Raw genomic sequence first — 15,558 nt, 5'->3', positions numbered from 1 at the left:
TGTCAGTGCCACGTGGGCGGTGGAGGAGGTGGAGGTGGAGGTAGTGGAGGTGGTGGCTTGGGCCTATATAGCTCCCCGGCTGGAGGTCATCGTCCTTTACGCTCACATTAGTCCCCTTTCCCCCTCTCTCTCGGGTCCCTTCTCCCCCCTCTTCCTCCTCCTCCTCCTCGTTGTCGTCTCCCACGCCTCTTCTTCCTCCTCATTTCCTTCCTCACTCTCCTCTTCCTCATCCTCTTTCTCGTCTTCCTCCTCAACCCTCTCGTTCCTTGGAATAATGTTCCATGTACTGTAATAGTTGAGGTAATGTTATAGTCTTGAGATTGAGGTTGAGGGTTGAGGTAGATGAGTCCCTAATTGCGTTGATGACCAATAATTGATGTCAGAATACCACTCATTACATCATCACGTCATATTCCTTGCCTGCCCCATACCAAAGTACACATTACTATTTATGATAGTATCGCATAGGGGACTAGTCATTAATGGTCATAAAGAATAGTGGTGATAGTGGTGGTGGTGATAATGATAATAGCTTAAAAGGCGTTAGAATGTGAGGATAGTTATGATGGTAAGAATAGTAATGAAGGTTAAGAGAAGATGGTGAGGTGAATAGTCAGATGGATATTGCCCATGGTAAATGATGTTTTTGTGAATATTTTTCTTTCGTATCCGGGGGTAGTTGGTAGTTGTAAATGACGTTGGTGTGATTAAGAAAGGTTGTGGTGATGGGGATGGTACAGCAAGGAATGGGAATGGTAGACCAAGGAATGGGAATGGTAGAACAAGGAATGGGGATGGTAGAGCTAGGAATGGGGAAGGAAGACCGTCTGGAACCGATGCTGAAGAAAGATGAAGATTTATGATCAGGGTTGTGTCACCTAGACTGGGGAGGAATGAGGGCCAAAGGAACGATGGGGGAGGAATGGGGGGAAGGAACGATGGGGGAAATATTTGTGGGGGAGGGATGGGGGATGGAGCGATGGGGAAGGATTGGTGGGGGATGATGGGATGGAACGATGAGGTGGAATGGGGGAAGGAACGATGGGGGAGGAATGGGGGATGGAAGGATTGGTGAGGGAGGGATGGGGATGGAATGATGGGGAGGAATGGGGGAATGTAACGATGGGGAGGAATGGGGGGAGAACGATGGGGAACTAGGGTGAAACAAATATTCTTGATCACAAAGTAGGATTATGTTGATGGAGATTTAACTCCTTTCACCAACGCTTCTATCATTTGGGGACACAAGTTGCTACGTTATTCTGGTCCGTAGGGGCGTCACTTTAATCCCTCTTAGAATACCGAGTTAACAAGACCCATGCAGTCGGTACCTCGTACGGGGCCCTTCCAGTGTTGCGAGTTTCCTTAAACCGAATAAAATTGACGTCACATCGATTCATTCAAACGTCAGAGGACTCGTAGCTAGAGGTAGTGACGAGCTGTAAACTTGTAACGGTCTGCGTTGTGTCGAAGAGAGGAGACACCCAAGGGGAGGGGAGATGGGGGGGAGGGTAAGGAGGGGGGGGAAAGGGGGAAGGTGGTGATGTTTGGTGGTAATAGATGGTGCTAGGAGGGATGGTGCTAGGGGCGGTGGTGGCGACAGTGAAAGTGGCTGGTAGTTGATGGAAGAGAGTAGATGGTAGTGGTTGCGGGTAATGGATGATGGTGGGAGTTGGCTGGATGGAAATTGATGGTGGCAGAGGAAGGACAAGAAGTCGAGGCTGGTTATGGGGAACAGGAGACGTTTATTCTTGGCAAAAGCCACTGGTGTGATAAGGGTGGGGGCTAAATGGGGTATCACACTGGGGTATTTTCCTCCGACATCCTACCTCCAACTTCCATTTGAATAACTAGCTTACGACTTTAGTAAGTCTGACATTCGTGTAGGTTGACAAGGAGGGTATCACACCGGGCTATTTTTCCTCCGACATCCTACCTCCGACTTCCATTTGAATAACTAGAATATGACTTCACTTACAGAAACCTAGACTCCTCTAAGAACATTCTAACAGTATGTCTAATATTCGTATAGGTTTATAATTTCTTAGTTCATCATTCCGATTTGCTTATATTTATATAACGGAAAGATAATTTGATATTTGGAGATTTGAAAATTCAAATATTGTAACCGAAGTCGTTTGTATTCAAACGAACTCTCAACTGTCGGAGCTGGTGAAGAACGTGGAAGCTGCCCAGTATGATAACCCCTAAAGTGTGGATCATTTATAGGAAAGGTCTGGTAATTAATCCCAGATAGTCGTCTTGGGTAAAGGGTTTCTGGTAAAAAGACTGGGAGATCATGGGAACGGAATTGATGATGGTTTGGGCATAGTTGATGATGGATCGTGATAAAAACGGACGAAGACGGCGGTCGAGAAGATAAGGCAGCAGTGGAGGCCATAGGGATTGGAGATGAGAGTACGACAGTCGAGAGTTCGTTTCGAGTTAAAACGATTTCGGTTACAAAATTTGAATTTTCGAATTTTCAAATATCAAATTATCTTTCCGTTATATTTAGCAAAGCCGAATGATGAATGATTGTGAACTGAATGTTAGACGTACTGTTGAAATGGTCTTAGAGGAGTCTAGATTTCCGTAAGCGAAGTTGTGTTCTGAGTATTCAAATGGAGGCTGGAGGTAGGATGTCGAAGGAAAAATAGCCCAATGTGATGACACCTTTGAAGGAGGAAAAACACAGGAAAGCAGAAAGATGACATACGAGTTAGGGAGCTGGAGGAGGAGGAGGAGGAGGAGGAAGAAGAGGAAGAGGAGGAGGAGGAGCTGGTGGAGGAGGAGGAGGAAGGAGGAAAAGTAGCATGAGGGAGGGAGACAGTAGAAGGATCCGTGAAGTCGAACCTTGAAGACTTCGAAATATCGATCTGCCAGACAACTCCTTCTTCGCCGTCGCACCGCCGCTCCTCTTAAAGCTGGGCTGCTCGGAGGACCTGTGGGTGGGTGGGAGAGGGGGAGAGAGGGAGGGGTGGGAGAGGGGAAGGGGTGGGAAAGGAGGATGGGGTGGGAGAGGGGGGAGGGGGTGGGTGAGAAAGGGGAGGGGGTGGGAGAGAGAAGAGGAGGGGTGGGAGAGGGGGATGGGTGGAAGAGGGGGAGGGATGGGGTGGGAGAAGAGGAGGGGTGGGAGATGGGCAGGGGTGGGAGAGGGGAAGTGAGGATTAAGAGGCTGTGGAATACAGAAAAGGAGGAGGAGGAGGAGGAGACTGTAGAGTACAGAAGGGAAGAAGTACGGAGGAAGATTTATAAAGTGACATTTGAGACAGTCCCTTCACTGTAGATTATTTTATGAATAAAATCAGCTGACGGCAGCCAGAATAAAAATAAATTTGCCACCTGGCACGGAAACGACCATCTGAAACACGTTCTACCGTCTGTTTGGCAAAACACAATTTGGCGAAATGTAATTGGGCAAAGCTTGATTTGGCGAAACGGGACAACACCTCACGGCGGATAACGATTCACTCGGTGCCTCGTCCTCGTAACACACACTCACGTGATCCCACGCATAGCTCACGTGCCGGATCACGTAATCCTCCTTACGCGAGGTGCCAGTGCACGTGAGAGGGTGCACGTCATTAGTGACGTGTTTAGCACGTGAGTTGGCCACAACCCTGGTCTCGAGTTTGGTGCTCTTTTCTTGAACGAAATCGTCTGGCGCCAATTGGTTCCTCTTTATTTATTTTTTCTTCGTCTTTTTCTTCTTCCTCTGTCATTTTCGTCTTCATCTTTTTCTCCTTCTTCTTCATCACCTTCTTCCTTGTCTTCTTACGTTCTCTTCGTAACCTTTGTCTTTGCAACTGAGGACTAGATCGCGACCTGCGCGCAGGGGTCTCGGTCCATTCTGACCACGTTCAGGCCCATGAACACCTCCCCTCTTCCCCCTCCCCCTTGTCCCCGTCCCCTCTCCCCTCCCTCCCCACCTCTCCCCTTCCTCGTTTCCGACCTCCCCCTTCCATCTTCCCCATCCCCCTCCTTTCCCGTCCCCTTCCCAATTCCCCCTCCCTCTCTCCTTCTTCCCCTCTTCTCCCCTCCCCACCCTCTTCCCCTCCCCTTTTGAGACGCGAACTTTCTTCTGTTAAGAAATTGACGAAAACTCTCAGAAGCAGAGAGAGAGAGAGAGAGAGAGAGAGAGAGAGAGAGAGAGAGAGAGTTGTTCCCACCTTTTCATAGGGTCTTTCGGACCAATAGATGTATAATTCACCATCTGGCGAAGATGGTGCAGCTCGCCTGGGCCTTTGCAAACACCTGCAGCATCCCACGTGTGTGTACTTGTGTATGCTGTGTGTGTGTGTGTATGTATGTGTGTGTGTGTGTGTATAATAATAATAATCTGTTTATTGAGTTAATGATACGCAGTATGGATAGAATGGCGCAGTTCTTTTATCGGTCAGTCCTCGGCTCTCTCATGGGCACGAGTTTGTTGTTGTGCCTGGTAGCGTGGTGTGGTAGGGGAGCGTCGGAAGTGTCGGTGACGAGTGTGTGTGTGTGTACACACGCATGTAGGCATGCAAACAAGTGCATGGTACTAAAACACATACAAGAAACCATCTCACTGTGGCGAACTTTGTATATTTTCTTCTGGTGAACGCCGGGCTATTCCTCCGTGTACCTGATGGTCTAGGCCAGTCCTGGCTGTGGTCTTAATCCATGTAGACCCTGAACCGGTCTTTTGAGACCGAATTGAAACCCTTGGATCAGCGGTGACTTGGTTTGATGACCACAAACAGACTCAGTTCCGGTGTGCTCTTCCTCTTCCTCCTCTTCGTCTTCCTCTTCCTCCTCTTCGTCTTCCGCTTCCTCCTCTTCTTCTTCCCCTTCCCCTCTTCATCTTCCCCTTCCTCTTCCTCCTCTTCTTCTTCCCCTTCCCCTCTTCATCTTCCCCTTCCCCTTCCCCCTCTTCTTCTTCCCCTTCCCCCTCTTCATATTCATCTTCCCCTTCTTCGTTCTTCTTTCTTCGTAGTCGTCTCCTGTTATCGTCCTCTTCTTTCTCTTCCCCTCCTCCCTCATTCTTCTGTTTTCCACCTGCTTCCTCTTCCTCACACTGCTTTTCCTCCTCGGCCTATCCCCTGTCTTCCTCTTCCCCTTCCCCCATCATCCCTTCCTCTCCCCCCTTCATCCCTTCCTCTTCCCCCCCTTCCCTTTCTCCCCCTTTTTCATCCCTTTCTTCCTCTTCCCCTTCATCATCCTCTTTTCCCCCCTTTTTTCCCTTCCTCCCCCTTCCTCTTCCCCTTCCCCCTTTCCTCTTCCCCTTCCCCCATCATCCCTTCCTCTCCCCCCTTCATCCCTTCCTCTTCCCCCCCTTCTCGCCCTTCACTTCCACTTTCTTCCCGCCCTCGTCCTCCTCCTCCTTCTTCTCCTCCCAAGAAGCAGCTTCTTTCTCCTTCCATCTTTCCCCCTTAAGTTTTCTTATGCTCCTCTCAGAACCTCCCCCTTCTGCAGTTTCTCCCTCTTCTTCCTCCTCCTCCTCCTCCTCCTTCTGTTTCCCTCTTGCTGCATCTTTCATCCCCTTTCCAAGTTTCCCCTCGCTCTCCCGTCTTCCAGTTCTTTTCGTTCTCTCTCTCTTCTTCCCCTTTGTTATATCGTGCGTTCTCCTCCCGTCGTCGTCTTCTTCTTCTATCTTAGCTCTCCCTCCCAATCCTCTTTTTTTTTTATTTCTTTTTTTATTTCCCCCCCCCCTCTCTTTCCTTTCTCCCCTTACCTTTCACTCTGCATTTCTCTTCGAGTCTTATCTCTTTCTCGCGTTCTTCCTCTCGGTTCTGTCTTCGCCTTGTTCTCTCCTTTCTTCTCCCCTTTTTGTTCAGTTGTCTTGTGTCACCCTTTCTTCCTGTCCTTTACTTTATACACACACACACACACACACACACACACACACACACACACACACACATTTAATGTAGTCATAAAATTAGCTCAAATTGTACATTGTCAATGCATCACTGTTAACTCGATAAACCTATTATTATTATTATTATTTATTATTATACACACACACACACAATAAGTTGTTTTCCCATAATTAGGGGGGTAGCCACTCAAAGCATATGCTCACCCCTTTACCTATCATATACCCATCCAACACCCATTTGTATAGATATATATGGGGTTGAGTAGGTTTTGTGTGTGTGTGTGTGTGTGCGCGCGTCCAAAGAGATCTAGCAGATTATGCCTAAAAATAACTTTTCTATTAAATCCTTGTTAGATACAGACTTTTAAACTTCATCCCATTTTCAATTATATCTTTCCATCTTTCTTCTCTTTCTTCGCCCTTCCTTATTTTCCCTTCCCTTCCTTATTCCTTCTCTCATCTTTATTTTCTATTTTCCTACCTTCTCTCTCTTCTCCTTCCCTCTCCCTTTTTTCCATTGTCTCCCTCTCCCTTTCTTCTTCCATTTCTTCAATATTTCTCTTCTGTCGAGCTTTTCTCTCTCTCCTTCCCTCATTCTGCCATTCTCTCCCCTCTCCCCTCTTCTCCACTTCCTCCTTCTCTTCCTCCTCCTCTATCTCCCTCTGATCCTTCTCCTTTTTTCCCCCTCTCCATCTTCTGCTATATCTTCTTTCATTTTCCTTTTGTTTTAATCTTGTGGATATTTATCAACAAAAGAAAATGACATTTGTCGTTTGAGAATTTTTATGTTCACAAAATACTGTCGAGAACGTAAAGAAGACGAAAAACTAATAAAAGAAAAAGATTCGATGTTTCTTCTTCATTGTATAGGAAGGGGTGGATATATGTACATACTTTTATTTGTTACTTGTTTATTGTGTGTGTATGTGTGCTTTGAGTTGGGTACCCCCTATAAGGGGGAAAAAGCCCTTAGTATGTACTTTGTGTGTGTGTGTGTATATGTATATATATATCTATATATATATATATATAATATAATAAACAACCACAATGCACTTTAATTCTAAGCCATCAACATCGGGAGACCCGATGGAGGCTAACATGCAGAAATTGAAATGCGGTACTGCCAAGGACTCGAACCCGGCTAACGCATGACAAGTGCTGTAGTGACTTACCAATCACGCCATCAAGAGAGATACAAGTTGAGCGCAACTTTTCTTATATATTTGTATGCTTAAGTTATATATATATGTGTGTGTGTATATATATATGTGTGTATATATACATATACATACAGTATATATGAAATCTTCGCCTCGTTTGAATAAACATGATTTTGATGTTGGTACACCCACAAGGTCAGAGGCGGTGGTGGTGGGAGGGAGGAGGGGAAGGCAGGTGGGAGTTGGAGGAGGAGGAGGGATTGGCTGTAAACACGTTAGAAGGACAGTAACCTGAATTAACGCAATTGCCTGTACCAGCTGGATGTGGGTTCCATCTGTTCCCCCCTCCCTCCCTCCCCCTCCCCCCGTAGCCTCTCCTCCCCTTCCTAATTCCCTCCCTAATTCCCTCTCCATTCCCCCTTCCTCCTCTTCCTCTTCCTTAATCTTCCTCCTCCCCCCTTCTTCCTCTTCGTAATTCTCCCTCTCCCCCTTCCTCCTCTTCCTGACGCTTCCTCATCTCCCTTCTACCTCTTTCTTAGTCTCCCTCCTCCTCCTTCCAAACCTTCCCTTCTCCCTCTTCCTCTCCCTTTTCTACTTCTCCTCCTCCTTACTCCCAGCTAACTTCTCATCAAACTCTTCCTTCACCAACAGACGCTGATATAAATCACAAACTCACTCTCTCTCTCTCTCTCTCTCTCACACACACACACACACACACACACACACGACTCGGTGGTGCGGTTGATAGAGTCCCTGACTGTCACTACGGCGGTCCGGGTTCGAATCCTGCCCAGGGCTGAAATAATTTCAGTATCGCTGCGCTTCGAGTCGTTACTCCAACTCTCGTGGGCGGGGAGTTGGGTGTGTGTGTGCATGTAAGGTCACAGCATTACCCATAGATCGGTCATACGAGCTCTGAGCTCTCTTCCGGGAGGGAAATAGCTGTCGATCACGAGTCCAGCACGTGATCCAAAGGCCAAGGTGAATACAAGGTGAGGTGAATACACACACACACACACACACACACACACTCCAACACCATTTGCATGCAGCGCCACCACTATCAGCAAGCTTCTGCAAGATGCGTTGTTGTTGTTAAGATCCATACTTGTTTCAAGAGAATTGCTATTGCGAACAAGATATATTGCTTGTTTTATGATGGACATTATAAGATTGTATACTTTCTCTCTTTCTGCCTTTCTCTTTCTTGGCGGCCAGCCACTGTAGATCTATTGATCTACTACTGGTTTGATTTCCATTGTATTCTGTTTGTTGCAGAACTTGTTCCCCGCAATATATATATATATATATATATATATATATATATATATATATATATATATATATATATGTAATATTGTGTGTGTGTGTGTGTGTAATAATAATAAGTGATGATGCATCCATTGTTCTGCTTGTCACGTTTGTAAATATTTTGACTTAACGCAATTTATTTTCTTTTGCAGACGCAGCGACCCGAGCAGAGCGTCATGCAAGCTCTGGAAAGTCTCAACGATGGACAGGTGAGGGTTGGACGTCGTTTTTTGAGTACCCTAAGGTCGCCCGATGCCTTCGGACATCGAGAAATAGGCGTTTGTGAAATGGCATTGTGTTTTTGACTTTTAGAATCGTGTGTGTGTGTGTGATTCACCATGGTCTTGGATCACGTGCCTACCTTGTGATCGACAGCTATTACCCTTCCGGATGAAAGTTCAGTTGTCATATATGTCCCAATCCATGGGTAATGCTGTGTGTGTGTGTGTACACGTGTTTTATTATAGAAACTGCCATTGTCATCGTCTTTAGCATTACTATTAATATTAATTCCGTTATTTGTACTACCAACGTTTTTATTCAGCTAAAGGGAAAGCCGTAGAATTGATAATAATGACGATAATTGAATAAATAATTGATATAGTATCCATTCAGCAATCCATCCTACTGCCCCATGTTCAAGATTAGAATTCATCCAATGTAGGGAGGAGATTGGGGCTTTAGAGTGACGTCATGTCGCCATGTACGGATGGTTCGCCAATTACAGAACGCCTTAGAGCTCGATGACGTCATGTCGTGTTGTCGGGATGAGCCGCCAATCACAGAATGTCTTCGAGTTTGATGACGTCATGTCGACTCTAAGGAAATTTTTGGACAGATATGGACGCTTTTTAACGGACGTACTTTTTAAACTTTTGCGAACGTTCTGGTAGATTTTATAGACAAGTCTGTAGTCAGATAAATATAACTAGACAACCAATTAGATTTTTGGTTTCTAAAAGTATTGAAGAGTCTGTTAAGTTCGTGTTGACATCATCCCCTCACTATGACGTCACGACGTATAGTGACGTCACAAAATTACATCACTCTTGGAGTCCATCCTTGAGGTCTTGCTTGACTGACGGGTGTGTGTGGACGCTGTCTTTAGCGTTTTTTTAATGACGTCACATGACGTAACGCAGTGACGTCACATGACTTCATCTTCTTTTGTTTTTCGCAGGTGAACGATTTCCTGTCGGGGAAGGCGCCTCTTAACCTGACGATGCGACTCGGCGACCACATGATGTTAATTCAGCTTCAGCTGTCCACCGTCGCCCCCACAGCCACACGCAAAAGCCGCCTACCAGCCAACCTGGCGAGCACGACAGCCGCCACCGCAGCAGCAGCCGCCGCCTGCCACACAGGCCACCACCATCACCATCACCACCATCATCACCACCACCACCATCACGAGCAAGCCACCAGTTCGGGGTCGGGTGTGGGCTTGGGGATGTACCACAGCCCCCAGCATCATCATCATAACCATCACAGCCACACAGCCCCGTACAGCCCCGCCGGTATCACCCACTCCCCGGGGTGCTCGTATACGACAGTGACTCCAAGGGCAAGGTCCTCCTTCAACGCGCAGCCGTCGCCAGCCCCCGCAGCCCCCACAGCCGCCGCCGCCATTACTCCATCGTCAAGCAATTCCTCGTCTGCTTCCAGCTTGTCCCCCTCTTCGAGCGCCAGCTCCTCAGGACCTGCGGCGGCAGCAGTAGCTGGTCTCACCCTCGGTAGCACGTCCCCCTCGACGCCCCCTCAACCCACCACGCCTAATCGCCCTTCGTCGTCGTCGTCGTCGTCAGTGTATTCACAACAACAACAACAACCGCAGCAGCAGCAGCAGCAACAACAGCAGCAGCAGCAGCAGCAACAACAACAACAGCAACACCAACAACACCACCACAACTACCACAGTCAACCAGGATCTCCCACATCACCCGCCTCCTCCACCTCGTCCTCCTCCTCCACCTTCAACAATTCGTCTCTCCTCACTACACCACCACACTCGTATCACCACCACCATCACCACCACCAACACCGGTCCACTCCCTCCTCGCCCTCCACCCCAACTTCACCTACCTCGTCCTCCACCGGCTCGCCCTCGAGCCTGGGCCCCGAGGTGGACCTTCCCGTGCGGGGTTGCCCTCACCGCGGGGAGGACCACGACCCGAGGGCCACCCTCGACACGAAGGCGCTCGCCGAGGCCTCCAGGAACCTGACGCAGACGTTACGACAGCTCTCCTCGGAGGTACTCACGTCCAAGCCTGCGCCGCCCGAGGTAAGTCCTTGATCTCATAATCGGCCTCCTCCTCCTCCTCCTCCTCCACCTTCTTCTTATGCTTCTCCTCCCACCTTCGTATTATCTTCTCCTCTTCCTTCATATTCCTCCTCTTTCCTTCGTTCCTTTATTTTTTTTTTTTTTTTTTTTTTTTTTTTTTATTATTCTCCTACACCTCGTTCTCCTCCTCCTTCTTCTTTACCAACGAAGAAGTCAGCCTTCGTCTTTCCATCATTTTTTTTACCTCTTTTAGTTCTCTTCTCCATCTTGTTGTTCTTCGTCTTTTTTTTTATTCTTTTTTGTCACCTTTCTTTCGTTTTCTTTTTTCCCTCTTTTCCCTCCTATTTCATCATATTTCTTTCCTTTTTTCTTTCTCTTGCTCTTTTTTTTTTCCTTTTTCGTCTCTTTTTCCTTGTCTTCAAAAATTGATCTCTTTTTCCTTGTTCTTTTCTCCATCTTCGTTCTGTTATTTTCATTTTTTCCCTTCTGATTTCTTATTTCTTTTTTTTTCTTCCTTTTTTTTGTGTGTGTGTATAAGTCTGCCTTTAAACCAACATTCCCCTCTTTTGAGGGGGCCTTCGGTATACCTAATGCTAATTGGTTATTATCAGTCAGTAATTGCCTCCCTATTAATCAACTGATTATTAATTGGTTAATTATCAATCAATAAGTACCTCAGATATGAATGATTATTATTAATTGGTTGATATAAATCAGTTTATAAATGGCTCTGCATTAAGTAATTATATATCATTCTGCCTGTGGGTGTGAACTGCTGTTACTAATTGCATTATTTATTATTAAATATTCAGTATATGGACTAGATCATTATTTAATTTTTATATTGTTGAGATGTACATGTGTGTGTGGGAAGGCAGTTATTTATTTATTGTTATTGACCCATCAACCTTTAGAGGCTCCGTGATTATTTAGTCATTATTTATAATTTGTGGGTGGGCTGGGGTGTGGGATCATCTTGCCATGGAGCTCCTAGCACATAAGGCAAAGGTGACGATCACAGTGGAGTGCCTCCTGGTGTTAGCTTATGACGAGTCAATAAGCTTATTACACTATGACCATTGTCAACCAAGGACAATTGTGTTGTTGATAAGGCTATTCCTTTGTCTTTTCCAGTAACTAAGGGAGGTTGTTTTTAACTAAGGACATTCTTATGTCTGCTCTAGTAACTTAGGACTGTTGTGTATTTGGACTGAGCATGCCTTTGTTGTTACAAAGGGCCATTATCAAAGGACAATTGTGTATTGTAACCAAGGGAATTCGTTAATTGTCGCAAGAACAATCCTTTGCCTTTCAGTCAAAGATAGTCGTAACTAAGGACTTTTTTTTACCTCTTCCAGTACGGACCGACGCCGAGTGGACAGTGCCTCTCGATGCAGTCGTCCTCCACCTCCTCTACCTCCTCCAGCAACATCCCCAGCCCCTCCTCGTCCCCGTCCCCGTCCGCCTCCTGCACGTCGTCGGGAGGGCGCGGCAGGAAGCAGGGAGCCATTATTGAGAGCATGCAACACCACGGCAAGGGCGTCTACTCGGGCACTTTCTCAGGTGACTAGTGGCTCCTGTTGGGGGTGGCTTTGAGGTCTGCTCGGGTCTGCCTCTCAGTCACTCGTGTATACCTTTCAGTTGCTTGTTTTCTTTCTCTTGCTTGTTCTTGCCCTCTTGTGCATCTCGCTTACTCTGTTCTTTCTCTCTCCGTCGCTTTCAGGTGATGGAATTGTCTGTATATGAACTCTCATTTGCAGTCTTCTCACTTTCTATGCGTGTGTATTATTATATATCTATATACAAAAATGCTTCTTCCCCCCTTATAAAGGAAGTAACCAGCTAAGGCACATTCCCACCCTCCCTCCATATATAAGAAAAATATATAGTATATTGTGCAATTTTCTCCTTGTCTTCCATGGGCCAAAAGGTCACCCAATTCACCATTTCGTTTTGCTTATGCTTTGTCCCCCTTTCAGGAACCCTCAATCCCGCCCTGCAGGACGGCCAGGGACGCCCCAAACGTGACATCTCCACCATCATCCACATTCTCAACGACCTCCTGTGCGCTACACCACAGTACCGCTCACACTCAGGCTCCTCCTCATCTTCCTCTTCTTCTTCCTCTTCCTCCCCGTCCTCGTCCTCTTCACCACTGGCCACCTCCTTCACGCCCACCTCCTCGTCTTCGTCAGCCTCCTCCAGTCTCCGCCAGCAGCACCACCAGCAGGAGAATCAGGACCATCACTATGAGACTGGGGTCACTGCAGCCGGCATGAGGACAGCGAGTAACGACGCAGGAGATGTTGTTGACAACAAGGGCAGTGCTGTCTTGTGTAAGTTCCTGGTCATTCTGTTTAAACGTGTCACTGGTTCTGAAGCAGAGGGTACAGTTTTTAGCAAGGGTGCAATGTGCTTACTGTTTGCCTTGAATACATAATTTACCAGAAACTCGTGACTTCATGGGAGGGAAGTGTGGGGATGTGGATGCCCAGTCTCTTTGCTCCACCCACATTTAGTCACTTTCATAATGATTGACAGGGAAATAAGTTGGTGGATAAGGGCAGGCATTCCTTCATCCCCAAAATGCTGAGATGGGAAGGGTGGTGTAAATCTGCATTTTAGTCTTGTATATAAGACTAATTTGTATACAAGATTTTTTTTTTTTCTTCTCTTGGGAATTGTTGAATTTTCTCAGCCATGTCAATAATGATGCTGCATTTTCCTGATGTTAGCTATCATCCAAGATAAAAGGGACAACAAATGGGTGTTGGTTGAAATGGAGCTATTGTTTTCAAAATGTGCTTTTAGAGCTATTGAAATTTTTGTTTTGAGGGTAGATGTTGGGCATGCACAAAACATTCCCAGAATCACAGTTTAACTTGGGTTTTGCATTGCAGACAACCACGGTGACGAGAACCAGGCTACTCGTAGCAAACTGGAGCAACTGCGTCTGATCATGGAGGAACGGAAAGCTCGGCGCAAGGCCCGGCGGGATGCACGCTCACACCCATACAGCAACACCTCTTCCCCTGGGGGCTGGAGCAGTAAAACCGAGAAGGCACCCAGCTCTGCCTCCTCCGCCACGGCCACCTCCACGGTGCCCACTACCGTGGTCGCAGGCACTACCGCCTCTGCCACCGCCAGCGCCCAGCCCATGGATGTGGACAATTCCGATAAGGAACTTTGTGAACTCAATTCTGGAACTGTAGTAGCTTAATAAGAAGTATCGATAGTGACAAGTGTTAGTGTTCGTTGTAATGTTAATGTGTGCAAGTTGGTGGGCGACTTGCGCTCTCAGTAAAGAGCAGTAGTGCTCTCTCAATATAGAGAGGTCTCGGATGCACCACGTCGTCAGCCACGCTCTCTGCTCAGGTGGCTGGCGGGTATCCAGGAAAAATGGCGGGTATCCAGGGAAAATGGCGGGTATCCAAGGGGGAATGGCGCGGGTATCCAGGGAGGTATCAGGTATTGAGGGCGGTATTGGGTATCTTAGGTGATATCGGGTATCCAGGGAAACTGCGGGTATCCCATGTGATGGCAGATACCTCGAGTATTTATGGGTATTCCAGGTGATGATGGTTACCCAAGTAATACTTGGGTATTCCGAGGGATGATGGGTATTCAAAGAGTGATTGATGGGTAACCCAAGTGATGAAGATGGGATTCCCCCACCAGGAAAGGGATGAGGGCATCCCATAGTGATGGAAATGGTATCCAGGGAATTATATGGTGGGCAAGGTCGCACCCCTGAAGAATTGGACGAGTGCGTGTGCGTGTTTGGGGGTTTCTGACGAGGAAGGGTGAGGCTTTTCGAACTGTGATTTTGGGTCGAGGCTTCTCACGCTCGACCTCAGGCTGTCCAGGTGACCCGCGTTGGCTGTTGGTCTTCCAGTAGGTTGATTGGTTGGTTGGTTGGTTGGACCTCAAACTCCCCCACCACTCACGGGAGCGCTGCTGCAGCTTTGAGGCGTCATTGCCGCCTCCACCGCCGCCTGCAGTGCTTGAGGGGAGCCTTGGGCAGTCGTTGGGTCGATCAAATACGACGATGACGACGAAGTTGCTTATGACAGTGACAACACTTAAGTTTGTCCAGGGAAGTCCTCTTCTATGTTTTGTGTCTTTGTTGCTACTACTGCTGCCGATGCTGCTGTCCCATCTGTAGCTGGCAGCCTGTGGTTTTGGCTGGTAGTGGAGCAAAGGGCTACTTTGGTGCGGTGGATGTGTAGGAAAGCATTAGGGATATTGTAATCTACCTCGCTAGTACTCTTTCATCCCAGTTTTGCATTACAACTTCCTCATTGTGCAGCCATCCCAGGACTCTTGTATTAATGAGTAATACACTTTGGCAAACTCTTCATATATATTTTTTTTTTCACAGCCATAGTCGATATTGCCAAAATAATAGAAAAAAAAGTAAAAAAAAAAAAAAAAAAAAAAAAAAAAAGCAAAAAGTCTGTAGCTTGGACGTTGAGGGACTACGTCATCCGTCTATTAATCCCGCTTGTTATGATGTAATCCCCCCTGTGTTCGCCACAAGCACAGGTAGTGGTGAGTTTGCTTTGCCTCCCTGTTCATCTCGCCGCCCTTCATATACATTTGGCTGGGCGAGAGGGCTCCAAGGGCACCACCGCTCATTCGCAAAGGTACAAACTGCCGGACCTCTACAGGCACCGTGGCTCGGACTCCTCCCACAGGCCGCAAGGTATCGGGTGGTCTGGGATCACCACTTGGCAGCGCTTGGGTGCCAGCCAGAAGGACCCAAAGGGGCGGAGGTGCCGGGCACCATTCTGGGCTGGTGGCACCGAAGGGCGGCACAGGGTATCACGGTGGTGGCGGGGTGGGGCGGGGCAGGAGGTGGGGGGGCAAGGAGGGTACGGGTTGAGGTATTGTCTTCATTGTGATATTAGATAGATCACCAGGTCTGATTTTTTTTTTTCTTTGAT

At 47.4% G+C, this 15,558-nt stretch overlaps 1 protein-coding gene across 2 annotated transcripts in view; it reads left to right on the top strand.

Annotated features, from left to right (window-relative positions):
* The window catches only part of stx (ubiquitin-like domain-containing protein stuxnet), a 475,332-nt gene extending 460,266 nt beyond the window's left edge, over positions 1 to 15,066 (top strand). For both annotated transcript variants that reach the window (XM_076213308.1, XM_076213307.1), the window contains 5 exons: positions 8,484 to 8,540; positions 9,512 to 10,612; positions 11,971 to 12,175; positions 12,592 to 12,948; positions 13,513 to 15,066. In XM_076213308.1, coding sequence (XP_076069423.1) covers positions 8,484 to 8,540; positions 9,512 to 10,612; positions 11,971 to 12,175; positions 12,592 to 12,948; positions 13,513 to 13,832 — 2,040 coding nt within the window. In that variant the 3' untranslated portion in view covers positions 13,833 to 15,066. The remainder of the gene's footprint in view (positions 1 to 8,483; positions 8,541 to 9,511; positions 10,613 to 11,970; positions 12,176 to 12,591; positions 12,949 to 13,512) is intronic.
* Positions 15,067 to 15,558: the final 492 nt, after the last annotated feature.

This window comes from Oratosquilla oratoria, chromosome 31 (assembly GCF_046742065.1).
Source record: "Oratosquilla oratoria isolate Oo_2021 chromosome 31, ASM4674206v1, whole genome shotgun sequence".
NCBI lineage: Eukaryota > Metazoa > Arthropoda > Malacostraca > Stomatopoda > Squillidae > Oratosquilla > Oratosquilla oratoria.
Note: the sequence above shows the minus strand (reverse complement) of the source record. Positions and strands in the feature narration are given on the sequence as shown.